At 45.5% G+C, this 27076-nt stretch overlaps 1 protein-coding gene across 1 annotated transcript in view; it reads left to right on the top strand.

Annotated features, from left to right (window-relative positions):
* The first annotated feature begins 2308 nt into the window (after nt 1-2308).
* LOC121530620 (phospholipid phosphatase 4-like) overlaps nt 2309-27076 on the top strand; it is a 147145-nt gene continuing 122377 nt past the window's right edge. Inside the window, exons 1-2 of the mRNA XM_045222470.1 lie at nt 2309-2319; nt 7811-7919. Of these exons, the coding sequence (XP_045078405.1) occupies nt 2309-2319; nt 7811-7919 (120 nt within the window). The remainder of the gene's footprint in view (nt 2320-7810; nt 7920-27076) is intronic.

A 27076-nucleotide genomic window follows, 5' to 3' on the forward strand; every position in this document is an offset into this window, starting at 1 on the left:
ATTCACCATGGTGATAACTACCTCAAGGTGGGACAACTCTCCATCCTGCAGAGCAGACTGACATTTAAGTCACCCTAACTGTAAACCTTCCCTGGCTGGTCATTTATATGGCTGCTCAAACTCACCTGTGGCCAAAAATCTAATTCTAATACATAATTTCTCAAGACCTCTAGCAATGACTTGCAATTGGATCTTTGAATTGACATGCAGGCGGGACTATTTACCCCACCCTCCAAATATGTTCAAGAAACAGAGCCTGGCCCCTAGCTCTATGGGGCCAAATGTTCTGTAGGACCATTTACGGCCCCTCAGATCTCAATTACTTTAAAGGGGAACAACAGCACATTTCAGAAATGTGTCAAAGTACCTAAACCTCTCTGACTCAGTGTTGGACTGTCTGTCACAGTGTCCACCTCTCTCACTCAGGAATAGCGAGGTAGAGCTAGAGTCATGTCACAAGATTATGTGCCCCGTCCCTTCACTGCATTGTGAGATAGAACTTTGTGGAATAAAGCAAATCTATGAAAAAAATGAAACATTCTGTCACAGCGAACATACTTTATTCAGGAGGCCCAATCGATTGTGAGATAATACACAGTATAGATTATATGTGATACATTTGGGTCACGGGTTCATAATTTGACCTTTTCTGAGATCTCTGCCAAGCAAAAAAATCAGCCTGTGGGTTTGCTGCACATGCAAGCACATACCAATGAGGGAACTCCTCATAAACACTACAATGTCACTGGTAGTTTTCAAAATATATCAGACCTAACTTAGCACATCACCCAACACAGCACGCCTTTTACGATATTGTCAGAAACATCATCAGGCCTTGGTAGTAGCATATTTCATTTCTCTCTTTCAGTGCGTTTTTTGGAAACCAAGCAGAAAATCCTGTGCGCTGAAGATGGCATTGGAGCCACACAAATACATTAGAAGATAATTGTCGATCTGATCAGAAACACTGTGCTCACAACCTTTATCTTCTAAATGGTGTTGCTGGTATATTTCTTTTGAATTCTTGAACATATTGCGCAATAGGCAGTAAGGTTTTTACCAAGCGCCAGTCCATCATTTATCCTGTGCAACACACATAACTTTTATGTGCTTGAGAAATGTAACAAACGTTCACCCACCTTTTAGATAGGAAAATATCCACCTACCATTCTGTCATGTCAACCAACCATCCATCCAAATCAAATAATTCCATATGTCCGCCTTTTGGCTTAATACACTTTCAAACACGTACCCTATTCCATGATGTGCAGTAATCCAAAGAGCAACGCTGTAGCTGTTGATTGCCAGAGATCTTCATTCCTCACATATGCTATAAACAGTATAATCAATACACGTCTTTCAAGGAGTAGGGTATTTGATACAAACATATAAGAATCATTTTTCATTTTATAAAATTACATTATCACATTCTCTTGCTCGCTCGAGCAAGGCAATTTGGCACTAAAGACAATAGCTTAATTCAAATGGAGCAGACAGAGCAATTCAATGTCTCGCCGGATGGCTTTGCAGCAAATCTAATGTTTGTGGGAGAGAAATGTAGATATTTCAACAGTTTTACATTATTGTTGTGATAGCACAGTTTATGACTAGTATTCCCAAAGCCATTTATTTCACCCCCAACAATAATGCTTCATAAAACCTGGGTCTGAAAAAAGGCTTGCTTATATTGAGCTGCATTGCTCGAAATATTTAATATCTCTTTGCGATTCACAATTGGAAACAGAGGAGACATCGAGGGATAACTGGGTTGTATCTCCTTGTCTGTGGTTGTGCTGCTTTGACAGTGTTGGAATATGCATCTGACAGTGAACGATAGGAGGAATTGGTGATGATAAATTGGCCCACTTCACAACCCTCTATGGAAGAAAAAAAACAAATCCCAAAAAGTCTCCACAGAAAACGGCAGAATAAAAGTTCAGCAAAATGTTTCTAAGTTCTCGAGTGACGTGTACTTTTGTGGAGCTTGAGCAAAGGGTCATTGTAATCTGTGCTCAATTGAATGTGCAAGTGTTTGACATATTCATTTCCATGGTAAGATGAATGTCCTCCATTAAAGTTCAAGTAAAACAAAAATGTATATATATATAAGTAGTGGGGCAGTCCCACTCTTCAAATATTTTTGTTTTATTGGATAGGACAGAAGTAGAGAGGAAAGATAGTGTGCTGAAAATAGCATTAGGCCGGATTCGAAGCCATGCTGCTGCAGTATACTATATGTGCACCGGATACAGGGGCTTAGACTACTAGACCACCCTAGGCCTCTAAGTAACATTTGTGTAATACCGACATGGCAGTCAGGCACGTGCCCAGATAGATACCTGTGCCCAAGCACTTGCCCGTTTGCCCTTCCACTCGCCAAGTGCCGTTTTGGGTGGTGGTGTAATTAATATTTTTTTGTATACAGTTTTGTCGTTGTCGTTCGGAACCCACTGCCCCGGAGTCGTCATGACGTTGTCAAGTTCCCCACCACCGACTCCTACCCCATCCGCTGGCCTGCGCGCCCGGTTGTGCCTTTTTCCCAGTCTGACCTGTATGGAGATTGCGCCTGCATGGTATCCAAACATGCATGGCTTGAAATGCGGTCACCGGTCGAGTGTGTTATAGCTAGCTACCTAGTTTAAATATCAACAGTACTGCCACAGCAGCATAACATTTGACCCTCAGAACAGCTTCAATTCATCTGGGCATGGACTCTACAAGGCATTCACAAGGATGCTGGCCCATGTTGACTCCAATGCTTTCCACAGTTGTGTCAAGTTGGATGTACACAACATGCCCAAAAGTATGTGGACATCTGCTCATCAAACATCTCATTCCAAAATCATGGCCATTAATATGGAGTTGGTGGTATTAGAGTTTGGAGTCGTGGGTGAACAGGGAGTACAGGAGGGGACTAAGCATGCACCCCTGAGGAGCCCGTGTTGAGGGTCAGCGTGGCGGATGTGTTGTTGCCTATCCTCACCACCTGGGGGTAGCCGTCAGGAAGTCCACGATCCAGTTGCAGAGGGAGGTGTTCCCAGGGTCCTTAGTTTAGTGATGAGCACTATGGTGTTGAACGCTGAGTTGTTGTCAAAGAACAGCATTCTCATGTAGGTGTTCCTTTTGTCCAAGTGGGAAAGAGCAGTGTGGAATGCATCTGTGGATCTGTTGGGGTGCTATGCGATTTGGAGTAGGTCCAGGTTGTCTGGGATGATGGTGTTGATGTGAGCCATGACCAGCCTTTCAAAGCATTTCATGGCTACAGATATGAGTGCTATGGGGCGATAGTCATTTAGACAGGTTACCTTTGCGTTCTTGGGCACAGGGACTATGGTGGTCTGCTTGAAACATTTAGGTATTACAGACTGGGTCAGGGAGAGGTTGAAAATGTCAGTGAAGACACTTGCCAGCTGGTCAGCGCATGCTCTGTGTAGGCGTCCTGGTAATCCGTCTGGCCCTGTGGCCTTGTGAATGATAACCTGTTTAAAGGTCTTACTTCAGCTGGTGCTTTCATGCATGGTTCAGTGTTGCTAGCCTCGAAGCGAGCATATAAGGCATTTATCCATAAGGTAGGCTTGTGTCATTGGGCAGTTCGCGGCTGGGCTTCCCTTTGTAAATCATGCAATTCCACTCATTTTGCCATGGGGTGGCGAGAAATTGTTGCAATGTAAAGCACATTTTGCCATGACTCATGCCATGTTCACATGATATCTAAGTGAGAGTGACTAACAAAATCAATAGGGGCTCCCTGGAGGTCAGGGCCCCTGGGCACATTCCTTGCCTGGTCAGTAATTCGGCCATGATTACTACAAGGTTTAGATAGCTGGCTACACAGAGTACGTTTACATGCACACTAATAATTCGATATTAAACTGATTATGGCAGTAGCCCGGTTATGGCATTACTCTGCTTATCTTAATCGGTGTAAGGTCATAATCGAAGTAAGCATACGCCGTTTAAAACATCTGGTTTTCTGAGCAATCTTTCGAATTATTAGGACATGTAAATGCCTTAATCTGAGTTATAGCGGTGTATTTGATCTGTTCATGTGCTAGCACAAGCAGCGCGAGCTTCCTTATTTTGCGCAAGTGAAGTGAGTTTGGAAAAACTGAAAGTATGCAAAGTAGACGACCACACTGGGTTACACTCCTATCATCTAAAAACAAGAAGAAGCGGCTCCAGTGGCCATGCGATCACCAACACTGGACAATTGAAGAGTGGAAAAACATGGTCTGACGAATGCTGTTGCGTCATGCTGATGGCATTAAGGATTTGGCGTAAGCAGCAGGAGTCCATGGACCCATCCTGCCTGGTGTCAACGGTACAGGCTGGTGGCTGGGGTGTACTGGTGTGGGGAATGTTTTCCTGGCACACGTTACGTCCCTTGATTCCAATCTAGCAACAAACGTTTCTGAGACCTTGTAGAATCCATTCCCGAAGAATTTAGGCTGTTCTGGAGGCAAAAGGGGGTCCGACCCGGTATTGGATGGGTGTACCTAATAAACTGTCCGATGAGTGTATATGTATATAAATTATGTAGTTGTGGCTAAATATATTGGCACCCTTGCACTTTTCCTAACTAATTCCCCCATTTCTTCTAAAATAAGTACAATTTAAATTAAACTTTTGGTCCCCACACCATGTTATTCGATTTTCTACTTTGCAGAACCTATTTTATTTTTGTTTACTTAAGTTTACAATTAAATTGAGAAAAGACAAATTGCATGGACAAAATTGTTGGCACCCCAGAGCTAGGACTTGGTTGCACAGCCTATGGACAAGATAAATGTAGACAAACGCTTCTTGTTGCCATCAATGAGCTTGCTGCACATTTCTACTGCCAATTTGGCCCAGTTTTCAGCACCAACCTGCTCTAATTCTTCAATGTTTGAGGGGTGCCCTCCGCCAACTGCTGTTTTCATATCTTGCCATACATTTTGGATGTGATTCAGATCTGGACTCCTCGCTGGCCACTCCAGAACAGTCCAGCATCTCTTCTTGAACCATTCCTGGGTGCTTTTTGATGTGTGTTTGGGGTCGTTGTCCTGCTGGAAGACCCGCAACCTTCAATGGAGAGCCAGTTTTTGGACGCTGGGTTGAAAATTTGACTCAAACACCTGATATCTACTAACTTCATGATGCCTTGCACATGTTCAAGGCGCCCAGTACCAGAGGTAGCAAAGCAACCCCACAGCATTATCAAACCTCCCTCATCTTTGATTTTAGGGAGGGTGTTCTTTTCATTTAATGTTTAATTTGGTCGTCTGTAAACACAGCACGGATCTTTATAGCCAAAGAGCTCTATTTTTATTTAATTGGTCGACAGAACATTTTACCCAGGATGAAGGGTTGTTTAGGTGGGTTTTTGAAAAGTTCAATCAGGCTTTCTTGTGTCTCCTTCAGTAGTTGGTAAATATAGGAATACCCAACGACCAAGTGAAGCGTTCGAAGAAAATAACACCCTCTGTACAATCAAACATTGGGTGGTTCGATAATGCTTCAGGGTTGCTTTGCTGTCTCGGCAATCTTTCTCTCTGACCCTCTCTGTCTCCCTCGCTTTTTCTCTCCATTCGGGAGGGAGGCCAGACATATATTGGAGCCATGTAATATTCAAGTCACCGTTACTTTACAGAGAATTGAGATTGACTGCCACTTCAAAGGCTACAGGCAGAATAGAAAGACTGGAGTGGAATTACAAAAAGTGGACGATGGGTGTGAAGAATACAATGGGTTCTGATAGCACTGCCTTTGTCTCAAGGGCTAAACGAGTGACTAGAAACTCTAAATAGAAGATAAAAATATTACAGATCAGTGTTCTACCCACATTCCACACAGGGTACAATTACTAGCCATGCAGGGGAATGAGGACAGCATTGAGAGGGACATAAGGTCGTTGAGTGACAGCTGGAAATGACTAATGAAATTATACGGCCAACAGCAGCCCTTTGCCGAAAATAGCAGAAATAATACATTCAAACAATAACAACAACATCTTATTATGCTGATGTTCTCATTACTGCCCTTCTCTTCATGCCTTGAATGTGTGCAATACATAATGAAATCAGCAGATTATCAAGGTGTTTTGGAGTCCAATGTGTCCAAAAACGGTGTCTTTGTTGAAGGTTGTGGGTTTCCAGAAGGACAACGACCCCAAACAAGAAGAAATGCTGGGCTGTTCTGGGGTGGCCAGCGAAGAGATAAGATCTGAATCACATCCAGAACCTATGGCGAGAGCTGAAAACAGCAGTTGGTGGAGGGCACCCCTCAAACATTGAAGAATTAGAGTAGTTTACTGCTGAAGAGTGGGCCAAATTGACAGTAGAAATGTGCAGCAAGATCATTGATGGCTACAACAAGCACTTGTTGGCAGTTATCTTGGCCAAAGGCGGTGCAACCAAGTACTAGCTCCGGGGTGCCAATAATTGTGTCTTTATTTTCTACATTAAAACTGAAAACTTAATTTTACAAAAATGAAATTGGTGTGGAGAACAAAGTTTTTTTTTCAATTTCAACCTATTTTAGAAGAAATATGGAATTTCAGTATTTAAGAAAAGAGCAAGGGTGCCAATATTTTTGGCCGCAACTGTATATTTTTTTGTGTTGGGGGCACCCTAATGGCCAGGGGCCCTAAGCGGCCGCTCATGTCTCTAATGTGTAGGAACGGCACTGCACACAGTAAGTAAACAGTGTAGACTAATCATTAGCCACAAATAGAAACAGCTATAGTACCTTGGTCAATTTTTTTTTACAAAAATCGTGTGAGAAATATAAAAATAGCTTTTCCTCAAGTGAACCCTAGTTTTGTGGTTACTGTCTGGGCAGATTTTTTTCGGCACTCTCACGGTCAGCCCTGGTTGGCAGGATCCGCAGTGGAAGACAGGTTTTAGAGTGGACTGATGGAAAGCCTTTGTTTCACTGGGAGAGATCAAGGTCGGGTCTGACAGATCCCTGGGCGGCTAGGGAGAGAGAGGCTGGAGGAAGCTGCGGGGCAAGTATGCTAACCTCTTGGTACTCGATGGTACACTCAAATGGCACACTATTCCATATATAGTGCACTACTTTTGACCAGGATCCATTGGCCTCTGTTCAAAAGTAGTGCACTATATAGGGAATAGGGTTCAATTTGGGACGCAGCCGATATGAATGTTACCGAGCAGGAGTCTTTAGTGAGGCTCTTCTGGGGAAAAGCCAACTCAACTACATGACTCTGCCCCAATGGATTTTTTACATTTCTGTCCATGTACTGGTCAGTTGAGGTCAAGGGCTTCAACATGAACAGGAAAAATGTGTTAAAATAATGCTCAAGAGCTTTTGTATAATTTCAGCCAGTAGTTTTGAAAGTAGTGCTCATGAGCCAAAATGGGTCCCCGAAAAGTGTGTACTATAATCATCCATTTCGTATGATCTGTAACGTCCTTCAATTTTTTAAAACAAATTGACTGTAAATAATTTTTTGCAATTTGTATGATATGTTTCAAATTCCAATTCATACAATATGTTACAAATGTGTAAGTGTTTAAGATCCCAGATGGAATCTTTAACTATTAAGTGTAAAAACGTGTTAAGTCCAGTAGCAAATATAAAATCCTCTTCAATGTTCTAAACATACAGTGTTGGAGCGCTAGTTTGCTGTCTTACCCGTCAAAAAAGAACTAAAAGCATTGCATTACTAGATCGTGTGGTCCTGTAGAGCATGAGGCTTGCAACACCAGGATTGTGGGTTTGATTCCGGCTGGGGCCACCCATATGAAAATAAATGTATTGGTAATGACTGAGAGCTAATGTGCATGTTTGTGTGTCTCTCCCTCAGATTCACAGAGTTCCTGGAACCCTTTGAGAGAGTGATCCAGCCAGAGGAGCTGTGGCTCTACAAAAACCCCTTGGTGGAGTCGGACCACATCCCCAAGAGGGTAATGTTCGTAAGTAACACACACACACACACTCTAACCACAAGGCCACTGAGTTGGCTCTTTCATGAATTAGTGCTATCTTGTTGAGGATTCTGTTATACTGTAAGGTCATGTAGAAACACATATGGCAATTATTTGTAACCACATTATATTCGACATTGATTGTGCAAACATAGCTTTACCTTATGTTGTTGATAGAAGCAAGTGGGGATCAAACCTTCGACCTTTGTTGTTTTTACCATGGAAGTAATCCACCGGTACAGGACTGGAACTAACATGTATTCAAAACGTGTCTGTATTCAAAACATCCAGGGTTGCACTGTCTTACAGAGGATAATTTATAACTAAGAAAAATAAGTATCCTGTCTTACTTTTTACCCTTAACTGTCCTGTCCTCTTCATATACTCTCAAGTTTGGATGTTTCAACTTCCCTACAAATTGAATTTAACAAATTATATTAACATTAAATTATTGCCTACCAGATGTGGTGAGGTGTCAATAGAAGCACATATGTGACTGACCGGCTCGATTCGGTCTAAAGTAGCAAAATCTGAAATTGTGTTTTTTACATTGGATAAAAGTAGAGACTCAGAGCTAGAAAATGGTATATCATACACTACAGTTGAGGAACAATGGGAAAGTAATTCTGCTTTGAAAGTTGATAAACTTGTAACCTCACTTTTGAGAAAATGGCCTTGAATGTTTTGGTACCTACTGGAGAGCTCTTCTTTGTCTACACCCATTCAGCATCTTTCACACCCTCTTAAGCCTTAGCCCCACCCATCTCTTTAAGGAGTCACATGTGAGGCTATATACTAAACAACCAAAGATTTCAAGACTAAAGGCTGGCTTATACTACGGGTGTGTTCATACATTTAATCTGGAGTGCCAGAGTGTGCTCTGGGCGTTCGTAAACTCAGAGCGTTGTCAGATTGGCCGTTTGTAAATTCAGAGCGTTTCGCTCTCGGAGCATTCAGGGCGCACACTGGACGCTCTGGCCGAATAGTAGGGTTGATCTGAGCGTTCTGACCTAACAATAGCACTCAAGCACCCAAGCTAACTGGCTAATATTGGCTAGCTTGCTAGCTACTTCCAGACACAAATGAGAGAACAGTTCACGCTGACCATTTTACTCTCCCTAGCAGAGCTGGTTAGTCTTTTATGTTATCCAGAGCATTGGTGACTGCAACTGAGCTGCTGGCAACAATTTAATTATGCTTTTTTGCCAACGTTTACTGACACCGGCCATATTCAACAGGTGTTGAGCGTTCATAATGTGTCAGTTATTCTGCACTCTGGCACACTCAGAAGAGAGTGCTCTGAAATCAGAGTAGATAGCCAGACCAAATTTACCAGCTACGTCTATCGACAGTTGTATCAGTGACATCATAAACATTCCATTGAAATAGTTACTTGCATTGTGGAGTCTTTTGTTTAGACGTGTAGCTAGCTAGCTAAACAATGAACCATAATCCCAACTCATAATGTTACTACCCTGCATGAATCTGCAGGTAGCTAACCAACCAGGTTCAACGTTAGCTAGCTAACATTAGGCTATAACTAGCAATGCAAATGGCTCTGAGATACAAATAATATTACAACACAGATCATACACGTAACGTTAGCTAGCTAGCTAACAGTACAATTTAACTTGATATTAAAACGACATTCTGACAAAATTAGAAATGTGTCATATCTGAAAATGTAGCTAGCTAGACTCTCTTACTCATATACATGGATGTACGCTTCTCCCTCTCTGTCACGGATGCCATGGTTGCCCTTAGTTTGAAGATGTAATCCGGAGACAGGTGTTTTATACAACATCCTTCTGTGTGTTCTCTTTTCGACTCAGTCTGCATATTTGCAATCAAATGCCAGAATTTTCTCCATCTCCTTAGCTATCATACTCTAATTCCACTGATTTCAAAACTCGGTCCTCCAGAAAGTGGAGAGCAACACTTATGCAATTCTAAAACGTGATATCTTTTTTTTTAAGCGGCGTTAGAAAGGATTACCTACAGATACTGAGCAGCTCATGTTATAGACAGAAGCGCGCTACATGGTAGACCAATCCGAACTCATTTCTCTGCATGTCCAGCCCACTCATTATCTTAGCCAATCATGACTAGCGGGAAGGTTGCTGTCTTTTTCCATGGCTAAACCAACTAGGCTCGTAATTTAAAAATATTATTTGTATTTACATATGGCATACAGGTTTGTTATTAAGGCATATGAAGTTCACATGTTCCAGAATACATTTTTGCCAAAAAACGCATTTTGATTTTTTAAAAAAGTTTACGTTGAAATGGCACTCCTTTGAAGTAGTGACATGCGACATACTCCTAGTTTCCTGAAACGAGTCACATATCTACTAAGACATAGCCATGAGACTTGAAATTGTTAGCCTATGTGACTCAGTAGATCAGAAGGGTATACTACAAAGCAGTATCAACTTGCTTAAAAATTCTGAAATAACTTTGTATTTTTTGGAAAGATAAACTTGAAATGGGCATGTGCTAATTGACTCAACAACCAAAAACACATATCTAAGTTTAACTTTGTTAATGAACCAGAAAATCAATAGTTACAGTGGGGAAAAAAAGTATTTAGTCAGCCACCAATTGTGCAAGTTCTCCCACTTAAAAAGATGAGAGAGGCCTGTAATTTTCATCATAAGTACACGTCAACTATGACAGACAAATTGAGAAAAAGAAATCCAGAAAATCACATTGTAGGATTTTTAATGAATTTATTTGCAAATTATGGTGGAAAATAAGTATTTGGTCACCTACAAACAAGCAAGATTTCTGGCTCTCACAGACCTGTAACTTCTTCTTTAAGAGGCTCCTCTGTCCTCCACTCGTTACCTGTATTAATGGCACCTGTTTGAACTTGTTATCAGTATAAAAGACACCTGTCCACAACGTCATACAGTCACACTCCAAACTCCACTATGGCCAAGACCAAAGAGCTGTCAAAGGACACCAGAAACAAAATTGTAGACCTGCACCAGGCTGGGAAGACTGAATCTGCAATAGGTAAGCAGCTTGGTTTGAAGAAATCAACTGTGGGAGCAATTATTAGGAAATGGAAGACATACAAGACCACTGATAATCTCCCTTGATCTGGGGCTCCACGCAAGATCTCACCCCGTGGGGTCAAAATGATCACAAGAACGGTGAGCAAAAATCCCAGAACCACACGGGGGGACCTAGTGAATGACCTGCAGAAAGCTGGGACCAAAGTAACAAAGCCTACCATCAGTAACACACTACGCCGCCAGGGACTCAAATCCTGCGGTGCCAGACGTGTCCCACTGTCACGGATTCTGCCGAGGCTGCTCCTCCTCCTTGCTCGGTCAGGCTTCGGCGTTCGTCGTCCCCGGAGTACTAGCTGCTGCCGTTCGATGTTATCGGTGTCTGTTTAGTTTTGTCTGTATTGTTTACCCCTGTCTCTCATCGGGATATTGTGTGTGATTGTTTTCCCTTCACGTATGTCATTAGTGAGCGGGTTATTTCCTCCCTGCGTGGAGTTATTTTCTGTGTTCAATTGTTCAGTATCGGATTAAAGTACGTGTCCGAGAGTTCTGTGTCCTGTGCCTGACCTTTTCAACCGCATCTCACCGACAGCTGTGACAGAATCACACACCACAACATGGAGTCAGCAGGAGCGACGGCACCGACCGGATCACTCGAGGAGCGCGTCCTACAACAGGCAGCGATGCTTCAAAATCTTGGTGCCGCCATGGATAACGTGATGAACACTTTGGGACGATGGGAGAGAGGAGGTTTGCCCACACCTCCTCCAACGATACCACCACCATTGGCCACTCCTATCGTCTCACATCCAGAGTCCAGTGGGATTCGGCTCTCGCTCCCGAGGGCTCATGATGGCACCGCAGCCGGGTGTCAGGGTTTCCTGCTCCAGGTGGAACTTTACCTGGCAACTATTCACCCGGCACCCTCGGGATACGAGAGCGTGTCCGCCCTCATCTCCTGTCTGTCCGGCAAGGCACTGGAGTGGGCCAACGCCGAGTGGGGAGGGATAGACGCCGCTACTGTGAACTATGCAGAGTTCACCCGCCGCTTCAGGGCAGTGTTCGATCATCCCCCGGAGGAGAAGGCGGCGGGTGAGCGTCTATTCCACCTCAGACAGGGGAGGAGGAGCGCGCAGGAATTCGCACTGGACTTCCGGACTCTGGCTGCCAATTTGGGATGGAATGAGAGGGCCCTCATCGACCACTACAGGTGTAGCTTGAGAGAGGACGTTCGTCGAGAGTTGGCCTGCAGGGACACCAACCTAAGCTTCGATCAGCTGGTGGACATGTCGATTCGCCTGGATACCCTGTTGGCAACCCGCGGACGTCCGGAGCTGGGGCCGTCCATTCCATCCCCCAGCACCTCCGAGCCGAGCCCTATGGAGCTCGGGGGTGCTGGTAGTAGGGAGGCCAGGAGGGAGGCTGTCCCCTGCACCAACTGTGGCCGCCGAGGACACACGGCGGTTCGGTGCTGGGGAGGGTCTCCTCGGATTCGAGGCAGCAGGCAACGCACGGATAAGTCATTCCCGGTGAGTAAGGCCCCAACTCACCCAGAGCTCTCTGTTGTTCATATGTGTATTCAAGTTGTGTTTCCAGAGGTTTCTTCTTACTCCCAGCATAAGGCGCTAGTCGATTCAGGCGCAGCTGGGAATTTTATCGATCGCCATTTCTCATATAAGTTAGGAATCCCTATATTACCAGTCGATGTGCCCTTCCCTATCCATGCCCTAGATAGCCGGCCTTTGGGGTCGGGATTGATTAGGGAGGTCACAGCGCCACTGAAGATGAAAACGCAGAAGGGTCATGAGGAGACTATACAGTTGTATTTAATTGACTCTCCTGCATTTCCAGTGGTGTTGGGGCTTCCCTGGTTAACATCTCATGACCCCAACATTTCATGGCAACAGAGGGCTCTCAAGGGATGGTCTGATCAGTGTGTGGGGCGGTGTGTAGGTGTTTCCGTAGAGGCAACGACGGTGGAGAGTCCGAACCAAATGCCCACAATGCACATTCCTCCTGAGTATGCCGATTTGGCACGCGCCTTCTGTAAGAAGAAGGCGACTCAATTACCACCTCATCGACAGGGGGATTGTGCGATAGACCTCCAGGTTGGCGCTGCGCTCCCTCGCAGCCATGTGTATCCTCTGTCTCAGGAGGAGACGGCTGCTATGGAGACATACGTCACCGAATCCTTGAGACAGGGATACATACGGCCGTCCACTTCTCCTGCGTCCTCGAGTTTCTTCTTTGTGAAGAAGAAGGATGGGGGTTTACGCCCGTGTATTGATTACCGTGGTCTCAATCAGATCACTATTAAATACAGCTATCCTCCCCCTCTGATTGCTAGTATGACGGAGTCATTACACGGGGCGCGCTTCTTCACAAAATTGGATCTCAGGAGCGCTTACAACCTGGTGCGCATTCGGGAAGGAGATGAGTGGAAGACAGCATTCAGTACCACCTCGGGTCACTATGAGTACCTCGTCATGCCATACGGTTGAATGAATGCTCTTTCAGTCTTCCAATCATTTGTGGACGAGATTTTATGGGATTTGCATGGACAGGGGGTAGTGGTGTATATTGATGACATTCTGATACACTCCGCTACACGTACCGAGCATGTGTCCCTGGTACGTCGGGTGCTGGGTAGACTGTTGGAGCATGATCTGTATGTGAAGGCAGAGAAATGTCTGTTTTTCCAGGAGTCCATCTCCTTCCTGGGACACCGGTTGTCTGCGTCAGGGGTGGAGATGGAGATTGACCGCGTTTCACCCGTGCGTAATTGGCAGACTCCAACTACAGTAAAGGAGGTGCAGCGTTTTTTGGGTTTTGCCAATTACTACCGGAGGTTTATCCGGGGTTTTGGACAGGTAGCAGCTCCCATTACCTCCCTGCTAAAGGGGGGCCCGGTGCGTTTGCAGTGGTCGGCTGAGGCGGACAGGGCGTTTAGTCATTTGAAGGACCTGTTCACCTCAGCTCCGGTGCTGGCACATCCGGATCCCTCTTTGGCGTTCCAAGTCGAGGTGGATGCGTCCGAGGCGGGGATCGGTGCTATACTGTCTCAGCGCTCGGGCACGCCTCCAAAACTCAGCCCCTGTGCTTTCTATTCCAAGAAGCTCAGTCCGGCGGAACGCAATTATGACGTGGGGGACAGGGAGCTGCTAGCTGTGGTCCAAGCCCTGAAGGTGTGGAGACATTGGCTTGAGGGGGCTAACCACCCTTTTCTCATTCTGACTGACCATCGTAACCTAGAGTACATCCGGGCAGATAAGAGACTGAGCCCTCGTCAGGCTAGGTGGGCCATGTTTCTTGCCTGGTTTGTATTTAAGATCACGTATATCCCAGGTTCACAGAACGTTAAGGCAGACGCTCTGTCCCGACGATATGACACAGAGGAGAGGTCCATTGAGCCCACTCCCATACTACCGGAGTCTTGTCTAGTGGCACCAGTGGTGTGGGAGGTCGACACGGAAATCGAGCGGGCGTCACGTACCGACCTTACTCCCCCAGAGAGTCCAGAGGGACGGAGGTGCGTGCTGCTCGAGGTCCGTGACCGACTGATTTATTGGGCTCACACATCACCCTCCTCTGGTCATCCTGGTATTGGTCGGACGGTGCACTGTCTTAGCGGGAAGTACTGGTGGTCCACCTTAGCCAGGGACGTGAGGGTTTACGTTTCTTCCTGCTCGGTGTGCGCCCAGTGTAAGGCGCCTAGACACCTGCCCAGAGGGAAGTTACAACCTCTCCCCGTTCCACAACGGCCGTGGTCTCACCTGTCGGTGGATTTTGTCACGGACCTTCCCCCCTCCCAGGGGAATAGCACGATCTTGGTCGTTGTGGATCGGTTTTCTAAGGCCTGCCGTCTCATCCCTATGCCAGGTCTTCCTACAGCCCTACAGACGGCAGAAGCCCTGTTTACTCACGTTTTCCGGCACTACGGGGTGCCTGAGGATATAGTGTCTGATCGGGGTCCCCAGTTCACCTCTAGAGTGTGGAGGGCGTTTATGGAACGTTTGGGGGTCTCGATCAGCCTTACCTCGGGTTTTCACCCTGAGAGTAATGGGCAGGTGGAGAGAGTAAACCAAGATGTGGGTAGGTTTCTGAGGTCCTACTGCCAGGACCGGCAGGAGGAGTGGTCGGGGTATATTCCCTGGGCAGAGATAGCCCAAAACTCACTCCGCCACTCCTCCACTAATCTTACTCCTTTCCAGTGTGTGTTGGGCTATCAGCCGGTTCTGGCACCCTGGCATCAGAGCCAGATCGAGGCTCCTGTGGTGGATGAATGGTTTCGGCGCTCTGAGGAGACATGGTACGCTGCGCATGTCCATCTGCAGCGGGCCATCAGACGGCAAAAGGCGAGCGCCGATCGCCACCGCAGTGAGGGTCCGGTTTATGCACCGGGAGATCGGGTCTGGCTCTCGACCAGAAACCTGCCCCTTCACCTGCCCTGCCGGAAGCTGGGCCGGCGGTTTGTGGGGCCATTTAAAGTCCTGAGGAGATTGAACGAGGTATGTTATAGGTTAAAGCTGCCTATTAATTATCGCATTAACCCCTCGTTCCATGTGTCTCTCCTCAGGCCAGTGGTAGCTGGTCCACTCCAGGAGAATGAGGTACGAGAGGCCCCTCCGCCCCCACTAGACATCGAAGGGGCTCCGGCGTACTCAGTCCGTTCCATCGTGGATTTGAGGCGTCGGATGGGGGGTCTGCAGTATCATGTGGAGTGGGAGGGGTATGGTCCGGACGAATGGTGCTGGGTCCCTAGGAGGGACATGCTAGATCCCTCCCTGTTGACAGAGTTCCACCGGAGTCATCCGACTCGCCCTGCTCCGCGTCCTCCTGGCCGTCCCCGACGGCTGGAGCCGCGCGTCAAGGGGGGGGGGGGGTACTGTCACGGATTCTGCCGAGGCTGCTCCTCCTCCTTGCTCGGGCAGGCTTCGGCGTTCGTCGTCCCCGGAGTACTAGCTGCTGCCGTTCGATGTTATCGGTGTCTGTTTAGTTTTGTCTGTATTGTTTACCCCTGTCTCTCATCGGGATATTGTGTGTGATTGTTTTCCCTTCACGTATGTCATTAGTGAGCGGGTTATTTCCTCCCAGCGTGGAGTTATTTTCTGTGTTCAATTGTTCAGTATCGGATTAAAGTACGTGTCCGAGAGTTCTGTGTCCTGCACCTGACTTCTTCAACCGCATCTCACCGACAGCCGTGACACCCCCTGCTTAAGCCAGTACATGTCCAGGCCCGTCTGAAGTTTGCTAGAGAGCATTTGGATGATCCAGAAGACGATTGGGAGAATGTCATATGGTCAGATGAAACCAAAATAGAACTTTTTGGTAAAAACTCAACTCGTCGTGTTTGGAGGACAAAGAATGCTGAGTTGCATCCAAAGAACACCATACCTACTGTGAAGCATGGGGGTGGAAACATAATGCTTTGGGGCTGTTTTTCTGCAAAGGGACCAGGACGACTGATCCGTGTAAAGGAAAGCATGTATCGTGAGATTTTGAGTGAAAACCTCCTTCCATCAGCAAGGGCATTGAAGATGAAACGTGGCTGGGTCTTTCAGCATGACAATGATCCCAAACACACCGCCCGGGCAACGAAGGAGTGGCTTCGTAAGAAGCATTTCAAGGTCCTGGAGTGGCCTAGCCAGTCTCCAGATCTCAACCCCATAGAAAATCTTTGGAGGGAGTTGAAAGTCCGTGTTGCCCAGCGACAGCCCCAAAACATCACTGCTCTAGAGGAGATCTGCATGGAGGAATGGGCCAAAATACCAGCAACAGTGTGTGAAAACCTTGTGAAGACTTACAGAAAACATTTGACCTGTGTCATTGCCAACAAAGGGTATATAACAAAGTATTGAGAAACTTTTGTTATCGACCAAATACTTATTTTCCACCATCATTTGCAAATAAATTCATAAAAAATGCTACAATTTGATTTTCTGGAGAAAAAAAATCTCATTTTGTCTGTCATAGTTGACGTGTTCCTATGATGAAAATTACAGGCCTCTCTCATCTTTTTAAGTGGGAGAACTTGCACAATTGGTGGCTGACTAAATACTTTTTTCCCCCACTGTATTTCTGGTTGTTTATCAAAGTTAGTTGGATAACTCATTGATCCTGCTTTGTAGTACACCCTTCAGCTCCATACCGGTTCGGGCAATGTGCTAAGTACAGGGCTGGGTAGTGGCAGGTCACAAATTCTAATCTCATTGACGACCTTTCACAAAAAAAAAGCTACGTTGGGCAATAGCCTGATAAAATATTACTAGCGGCACTCCGCCCTTATGGGTGGTAAATCAATGGAAATTCATAATTTGATTCAATGCAATTTCCCCCTTCTGCAAATCAAATATGTGTTTATCTGTTGAGCTTTTTGGTCTCTGGATAGGCTACCAACATAAAAAAAATCTCCCATAGTTCCCGTGGGATCATGGCACTTGCTTTCTGATGTTTGATATGCCCGCTCGCTGATGCGTGTGTCGGGGCACATGTTTTGATACGCCTACCATGAACCCATGTTATCCATATCTATTAAAAAACAGTATAGCCTAAAATATAAATAAAATTACTATTGTGATGCATAATTGAAATGGATTTGCCCCCTTCTGCAAATCAAACGTGTTCATGTGGTCAGGTTTTTGGTCTCTGGATATAGGCCCCTACCGGTAATATTCTCAACTCTGGAGTATTTAAAAAGTCCCATAGGCCTATTTCCTGTGGGATCATGGTACTTGCTTTCTCTTTACAATTCAATGTTATGATAGGCCTACAATGAGCCCATGGTATCCATATCTAATATAACTATAATCTATTAAAAAACAGTAGGCTAGGGCTGTTCCTGCATGTCCGTTGCGCACGACTCACATTCAAACTGGGAGTGAAATTTCCACCTCCTATATTGGCTGACAAATCTACCAGCTCACATTTGTTGCCTATGTTTTAGGCCTAGTGCTCATTTGACTCATTATGTACCTTGCTTGATTTGACCGCATTATTTGAATGGATTTGAGGGTTTGTTTAAGAGTTGGGGAAAACAGGGCAGCGGGTCATAAGATTTTACGCATGGGCCCACTAAGTGCTGGCTGTATATTGCATATTATTGCTGGTTGTATGTTGCATATTAATATTACCATTATTGCCATGGTAACAAATAAATAAAATCCAGTCATTGAGCATTATGGGCAATGTAGTCATTCTACAGATTCAAAATTGGCCTACAAATGCTTACATAATTTACATTGTAATATAAAGTGGACAGCCTGATGTAAGAGGGTAACACGCTTATTTTGAGCCTAAAATGAAGAAAATCTGCTAAAATTCTAAGAGTAGATCCTCCCACAGCTGAGAGTCTTACAGTATATGATTAGGGCTGTTGCGGTGACCATATTACCGTCACACCGGCAGTCTGTAATGGCGCCGGAGGGGGTGGCTGTCGTTTTACGTGCTCCTAACCAATTGTGCTATTTTGTGTATTTTTCTTCGCATTGTTTGTAACATATTTTTTACATAATGTTGATGCTACCGTCTCTTATGACGGAAAAAAGCTTCTGGATATCAGAACAGCGATTACTCACCTCGAACTGTACGAAGATGTTTTCTTTAATAAGTCGGAAGCGAAGGATATAATGTTGCGCCCAGACAAGGCCCAAATCCCCGTCATTCGCATTAAAAAAAGACGGAAATACAGGAGGCGGAGATCAGGGTGCCTGGTGAGAATTAGTCGGTGAGTGGGTAACCCACCTCTACCATTCGTTCTATTAGCCAATGTGCAATCACTGGAGAATAAACTGGATGAGCTCCGTTCTAGACTATACTACCAACGGGACATTAAAAACTGTAATATCTTATGTTTCGTGGCTGAACGACGATGGGGATAATATACAGTTGGCTGGGTTTTCCATGCATCGGCAGGACAGAACAGCTACGTCTGGTAAGACGAGGGGTGGGGTTGTGTGTCTATTGTCAATAACAGCTTGTGCGCGATGTCTAATATTAAGGTAGTGTTGAGGTATTGCTCGCCTGAGGTAGAGTACCTCATGAAAGGCTGTAGACCACACTATCTACCAAGATAATTTTCATCTATATTTTTTGTAGCCATCTATTTACCACCTCAAACCGACGCTGGCACTAAGACCGCACTCAACGAGCTGTATAAGGCCATAAGCAAACAAGAAAATGCTCATCCAGAAGCGGCGCTCTTAGTGGCCTGGGACTTTAATGCAGGCAAACTTAAATCCATTTTACCTCATTTCTACCTGCATGTCACATGTGCAACCAGAGGAAAATAAATTCTAGACCACCTTTACTCCACACACAGAGACGAGTACAAAGCTCTCCCTCGCCCTCCATTTGGAAAATCTGACCATAATTCTATCCTCCTGATTCCTGCTTACAAGCAAAAACTAAAGCAGGAAGTACCAGTGACTCGCTCAATAGGTAAGTGGTCAGATGACGTGGATGCTACGCTACAGGACTGTTTTGCTAGCACAGACTAGAATATGTTCTGGGATTCATCCAATGGCATTGAGGAGTATACTACCTCAGTCAATGGCTGACGACGACATCGTCCCCACAGTGACCGTACGTACATATCCCAACCAGAAGCCATGGATTACAGGCAACATCCACACCGAGCTAAAGGCTAGAGCTGCCGCTTTCAAGGAGTGGGACACTAATCCGGACGCTTATAAGAAATCCCGCTATATCCTCAGACGAACCATCAAACAGGCAAAGCGTCAATACAGCACTAAGATTGAATCCTACTACACCAGCTCTGATGCTCGTCGGATGTGGCAGGGCTTGCAAACTATTTCAGAATACAAAGGGAAACCCAGCTGCGAACTGCCCAGTGACGCGAGCCTACCAGACGGGATGAATGCGTTTCATGCTCGCTTCGAGGCAAGCAACACTGAAGCATGCATGAGAGCACCAGCTGTTCCGGACGACTGTGTGATCACGCTCTATGTAGCCGATGTGAGCAAGACCAATAAACAGGTCAACATTCACAAGACCGATTACCAGGACGTGTACTCAGAGCATGCGCGGATCAACTGGCAAGTGTCTTCACTGACATTTTCAACGTTTCCCTGACCGAGTCTGTAATACCTACATGTTTCAAGCAGACCACCATAGTCCCTATGCCCAAGAAAGCGAAGGTAACCTGCCTAAATGACTACCGCCCTGTAGCACTCACGCCGGTAGCCATGAAGTGCTTTGAAAGGCTGGTTATGGCTCACATCAGCACTATCATCCCGGATACCCTAGACCCACTCCAATTCGCATACCGCCCCAACAGATCCACAGATGATGCAATCGCAATCGCACTCCACACTGCCCTTTACCACCTGGACAAAAGGAACACCTATGTGAGAATGTTGTTCATTGACCACAGCTCAGAGTTCAACACCATAGTGCCCATAAAGCTCATCACTAAGTTAAGGACCCTGGGACTAAACACCTCCCTCTGAGACTGGGTCCTGGACTTCCTGACGGGCCGCCCCCAGGTGGTAAGGGTAGGCAACAACACATCTGCCACACTGATCCTCAACACGGGGGCCTCTCAGGGGTGCATGCTTAGTCCCCTCCTGTACTCCCTGTTCACCCACGACTTCGTGGCCAAGCATGACTCCAACACCATCATTAAGTTTGCTGACGACACAACGGTGGTAGGCCTGATTACCGACAACGATCAGACAGCCTATAGGGAGGAGGTCAGAGACCTGGCAGTGTGGTGCCAGAACATCAACCTCTCCCTCAACGTGAGCAAGACAAAGGAGATGATCGTGGATTACAGGAAAAGGAGGGCCGAAAACACCCCCATTCACATCGACGTGCTGTAGTGGAGCGGGTCGAGAGTTTCAAGTTCCTTTGTGTCCACATCACCAACAAACTATCAATGTCCAAACACACCAAGAAAGTCATCAAGAGGGCACGACAATGCCTTTCCCCCTCAGGAAACTGTAAAGTTTGGCATGGGTCCCCAGATCCTCAAAAAGTTATATAGCTGCACCATTGAGAGAATCCTGACCGGTTGTATCACTGCCTGGTATGGCAACTGCTCGGCATCCGACCATAAGGCGCTACAGAGGGTAATGCGTACAGCCCAGTACTTCACTGGGGCCAAGCTTCCTGCCATCCAGGACCTACACTACCGGTCAAAAGTTTTAGAACACCTACTCATCCAAGGGTTTTTCTGTATTTTTTAAAACTATTTTCTACATTGTAGAATAATAGTGAAGACATCAAAACTATGTAATAACACATATGTAATCATGTAGCAACCAAAAAAGTGTTAAACAAATCAAAATATATTTTATATTTGAGATTCTTCAAATAGCCACTCTTTGCCTTGATGACAGCTTTGCACACTCTTGGCTGAACCACAGGAAAAGCGTCCTCCATTCGCTATTTCAATTCATAGATTATATTTATTTATTCCCGCTGCCCCTGTTTCGAGACAGGTGCATGATAATGGTCCAATCTAAATCAAAACAAATTTCACACATATATTATTTAGTATATGTAAAGACAAGATTAAATCAAGAATAGTCTGATGGGTGACAATATGAGCCTATCACTTGTGAATTATATATTATCATGTCACGACTTCCTCCGAGGCTGCCTCCACTCCTTGTTCGGGCAGGTTTCGGCGTTCGTTATCACCGGCCTTCTAGCCACTGCCGCTCCTCATCTCATCATTCCATTTCTTTTGTCTTGTTTATTACACACACCTGGTTCATATCCTGTCATCAGTACCTCTATAAGTGTTCCCTCTGGTTTTCACCCCGAGTCTAATGGGCAGGTAGAATGGGTGAATCAGGATGTGGGTAGGTTCCTGCGGTCCAACTGCCAGTTCCGGCCGGGGGAGTGGTCGGTGTTCTTGCCATGGGCCGAATATGTCCAGAACTCTCTCCGCCACTCCTCCACTAACCTAACGCCATTTCAATGTGTTTTAGGTTATCAGCCGGTCTGGAACCGTGGCATCAGAGCCAAACCGAGGCTCCTGCGGTGGATGACTGGTTTAGGTGCACGGAGGAGACGTGGAACGCTGCCCACGTCCACCTCCAACGTACCGTACGTCGCCAGAAGGCCAACGCTGACCGCCACCGCAGAGAGGCCCCGGTCTTCGTACCGGGTGATCGGGTCTGGCTCTCGACCCGGAATCTGCCCCTCCACCTGCCCTGCCGGTAGCTGAGCCTGCGGTTTGTGGGGCCGTTCAAAGTCCTGAGGAGAATAAACGAGGTTACTTATAAGTTATTACTCCCTCCGGATTATCGTATTAACCCCTCGTTCCATGCGTCTCTCCTCAGACCGGTGGTGGCTGGTCCGTTCCAGGAGTCTGAGGTGCGGGAGGTCCCTCCGCCCCCTCTGGACATCGAGGAGGCCCCGGCGTACTCCGTCAGTTCCATCCTGGATTCGAGGTGTCAGGTGGGGGACCATCAGTACCTTGTGTATTGGCAGGGGTACAGTCCGGAGGAGCGGTGCTGGGTCACAGTGAGGGATATCCTCGAAACCTCCCTGTTGCCGGATTTCCACCTTCGCCATCCGGCTCGCCCAGCTCCGCTTCCTCCTGGTCGTCCCCGAGGCCGGTGTCAGCACGCTGCTGGAGTTGCGTGTTAAGGGGTGGGTACTGTCACGACTGCCTCCGAGGCTGCCTCCTCTCCTTGTTCGGGCAGGCTTCGGCGTTCATCGTCACCCGCCTTCTAGCCACTGCCGCTCCTCATCTCATCATTCCATTTGTTTTGTCTTATTTATTACACACACCTGGTTCATATCCCGTCATCAGTACCTGTATAAGTCTTCCCTCTGCCCCCTTGTCTTTGTGTGTGATTGTATATTGTGAAATTAGTGAAGCTCGGTGGAGCTCCTTGTATTTTGTATCACCAGGTATTTTCCCTGTGTGCCTTCTTGGTTTCAGTGCGCCTGTTTTGTGCAATGGACTGTTTTGAAAGCTTTATTGCGTAACTCTGTATTCCGGAATAAATCCTGTTATTCTGTGATTTACCCTCCTGTGCCGGACTCCTTCAAATCACCACATCACATATCACTTGTGAATGATGCCCAGCATAAGAAACAAAGCCTTTTTTTTGCGACTTTATCTAATCATAGTCACACACCTTGTGTAGCCTAAACCATAGGCCTATATGTTTTGATAAGGTTTGTATCACAACCAAAGTGGCCAAATAACTTCTTCAATTGAAACATATTAATCCGCTGTACAAGGGGTGTAGAGCCTAACTTGCATACATAAGCAACGTGTGAGTTTCAAGTTCGGGGAACATAACTTTCACCATAAAAATTCACCTTTATAATAAAAGCAATACATACATAATCGCATATTGCGGTCACTTTTGATAATGGTGTTTTCCCGCTAATGGAACATTCGATCTTATAGCCTACCGCCATGTGCGCATTGCTGCGCTTATAATGTGAAGAAATAGCCTAATAGTTCATTAACATTTTAAGCTAAACATTTTGATCTGTTACGTCAGCCACATTGCGTAAAAAAGTTTTTTTGATGCTAGTGGTTGTATTGATTTGGGATCTATCGCATCCCACAACTGTCCCAGACTATGTTTTGGAATACTTATTTCTCCCACAGAATAGAATAGGCCGACTTTTGCACTATGGGGGATAGTAGATTGACATAGGCTAGTGCTTTTGCTGTTCGTTAGGACTACTCATCTTGTTGGCTGACGAAAAGTAAATGTGGACAGTTCTTCCAATATCTTCAATATGCACCTCGGCATTGGATAAGGACGCGCACAGTTGCGTCCCGGATGTGTCTGTCTTCACTTGTAGCCTGTGAGAAAGATCTGATCATGTGATGGAGAGCCATGTGAGTGAGCGGTGCTTCAGTGCGTGCAGCACTCAGGGAGAAGGGCACAACGCAGCACTCCGGGCTAGGGGCACAACTGCCACTGGCCGCAAAAGGCATGTTTTTTTGGGGGTGCATTACGGCCACACAAAGGGGATGCAGCCGTGAAATTCGAGGCATTATCAAGTGCTTGTCAAATTGTGAATGAGAGACTGACGAAGTGTGTACAGCCTGTGCAAAAAACTAAGCAGAGCTCATGCCTTTCAAGCAACTTTTTTCAAATCATCATTAGAGTCGCATCATGCAGCCTTAGAATGTATAAAAAATCTCAACATATAGCCCAACGTTTGTAGAACAACTAAAGTTACATTAATAACTCTAAATAAAGCATATAGGAGTACCAATTTCTTTGTTAACCGCTCAACACAGAATAGCCGCATGTGCACACTCCCTCAAATCATTTGGAGGAAATATCCTTTCTATTTTATTCAGCTTTGTTCAATTGTATTCTTCATACTATAAAATAATATAGAATAATGCCACGGAATTCTAAGCACATTTTTTCTGCTAAATGAACTAGTGTAGCCCACAGCCATTTGGCATAGTCAGATCAGGAGCTAACATACGGACAACTCAGTGTATTGTCGTGACTTGACTTACTTTAATGTATGACTACTATTTATAGAATCAACAAACTATGTTTAATTGTCACTCGATTAAATTAATCATGTAATAATTAACTCATTAGGAATTTGGGGCACCACGGAAGAAGTTGCTTAACGAGTTACCATCTCCCGAATTAAACTCTTAGATATGTATATCGATAACAGTCACTTATCAAATAATTACCTCTTATCAGTCTCATTCTCAACGTCGCATAATCCTTGAACCTGCAAGAACCCTAACCTTATTGATGAATCAGCAATACACAAATTGGCTTAATTATTTATTTACTAACTAACTAAATGATAACACAATACAAACACACACACACACACACACACACATACACAAATAGGTTATTGATTACTAACGTAATACAGTTAGTAGAGCATGGCACTTGCAACGCCAGGGTTGTGGGTTCGTTTCCCACGGGTGGCCAGTATGAAAATGAATGCACTCACTAACTGTAAGTCGCTCTGGATAAGATCGTCTGCTAAATGACTAAAATGTAAATGTAAACAGGTCCCTAGTGGTCTTGACTAACAATAGCATGAATGCTTGGAAGGGAGAGACAGAGATTCAAACTATCGTTGATACTTTGGAAACTACGCTCACGGAAATACAAATGTTCAGCACCCGCTCATTCGGATTAGAAATGCAACATGCATTTATGTGTAGCTGTCCTCGATAGTTGAGTTGTGTGGTTTGCCCACCAGAGATCCCAATGTCCTTGGTAGAGCTTTGGTGTAGTGGTGGTTAGAATGAATACTTCAGCATACCCTGTAGTTCGTAGAATTGATCTGTTAGAATAGATATTTTAGATGTACCAACGGTTGTCTGAGAGGGATTGTCCTTCCCAACTCGTGTCTTTAGTTAAAGTTTTCTAGACGACTATACATGCCAGCTGCAGACTGAGATGATAAGGTCTAGTGCGTAGTCTTCTTCTTCACCTCGTGTAGAGGTTGAGAGTTTCAGAGTTTCACCATTTTGCCATATTCTGCTCACGCTGCACGTCTGCTGGTCTGTAGCGTGTCAACCATTTTAAACCGTGGGGCTTCCTGGTCTAACCATTTTAAGCCATGTAGCTTCAGCTTCACGCTTCCTGGTCTGGTAGAAATTCAACCATTTGCAACATCTGGCTTATACCATAATCTGCTTGGTCTGAGGTGAATTTCGTCACGTGGGGTTTTATACTTGAGTAGAAAAGGGGGCGTTTCATCATGTTTGTGCTCATCTGGGCGTGGCCACTGACTGAGAACAAATCAATATGGAAAACAATCATCACATCTAGAATGCTAAAATCACATTGTTATCTTCACAAAAGTATTATTATACTTAATCATTCATTTTATACAACAATTAGATGCAAACCTCATAACTGGGAAGTGTACACCCCCAGAGATAAAGTTATGTTTTTCCACCATCTTTAATGACATCACAACATAGTAACGAATTTGACATGATTGTTCTTTAAGTCCCCAATGACCCTTTCCCACATTCTTTGAAGTAGGAATATTGTTTCATTATCCACTTTTGGATGTTGGAGTCTTGGCGGGAAGACTTCCTTTGTTCCACAGGGAAATTCCCTCTCCCAATACTCCATGGCACGGAAAATTATGTTTCTTAAAGGAATTTATGACCGGTCATAAAACTGTTCCCCAGGAAAGTGGGTGTTCAAACCTTTTCCTAGCCGGCATCTTTGATCCTCAACCCATGAGGGCAAGTCATGACAGTATGCTATTCTGTTCTTCTGAAATAGACTACATTTTCTTCATATCATGCTTCTTTAGACATGTCTGAAAATAATAATGGATGTATTACTGATGTGTTTTATCTCTAAACACTCAAAAGTTGGTTTCTCCACCGACTGTAGGAAAAGGGATACAGGGGGTGTTAACACTAAAACCGCCGGGCCTTTCAGCCTATATGTATCAGCTGCAGAATATTGTCGGGCTGTCCATTAGTATACATCTGGCCTAGATGGACCTCACTTCCAGGTTCTTCTTCTGTGGTTTTTATATGGCGGTTGGCAAACAACTTTAAGGTGCATTACCGCCACCAACTGGACTGGAGTGTGGACCAGAGAGCGGGAAGGTCTAAATCCTACCCATTATGCTCGTCTCCTGAAAAACGACACCCCCTGAAGATATTCTCAGCAGTTCACTTACGCTTGGCTCTTCAACACCATTACTCCTTAAATCTGATAACAATCTCCCCTTTCCCTCCCATATTGCTGGCACTGAAATACTGTAGCACGTGTTCCACTGTCTCCATCTCCTCATGACAGTGATCACACCTCCCAGTCTGATGTTTTCCTAACAATTTCAATGTACTGTTGAGCCCTGTGTGTCTCAGTCTCAGCCTTGTGATTACATCCTCCCTTCTCTCTCGACCTGAGGACCTCCTTGCCCCCAACTTTTCCTGGATCTTATACGGGTGTCTTCCCTTTCCCTGCCTGTTCCAGTGCTGCACATGAGTCAGAGCAGATGACTACCCTGTCTGGCCTCACCTACTCTACCCACTCTGCAGCCAAGAGTATGGCCAGCAACTCCATTGTGTATATGGATCAATTATCTGTTGATCCTTTTGTCACTGTCACCTTAAACTCAGGAATACTAAAAGCTGCACCTGTCCTCCCTGTTTTCGGG

This window comes from Coregonus clupeaformis, chromosome 1 (assembly GCF_020615455.1).
Source record: "Coregonus clupeaformis isolate EN_2021a chromosome 1, ASM2061545v1, whole genome shotgun sequence".
NCBI lineage: Eukaryota > Metazoa > Chordata > Actinopteri > Salmoniformes > Salmonidae > Coregonus > Coregonus clupeaformis.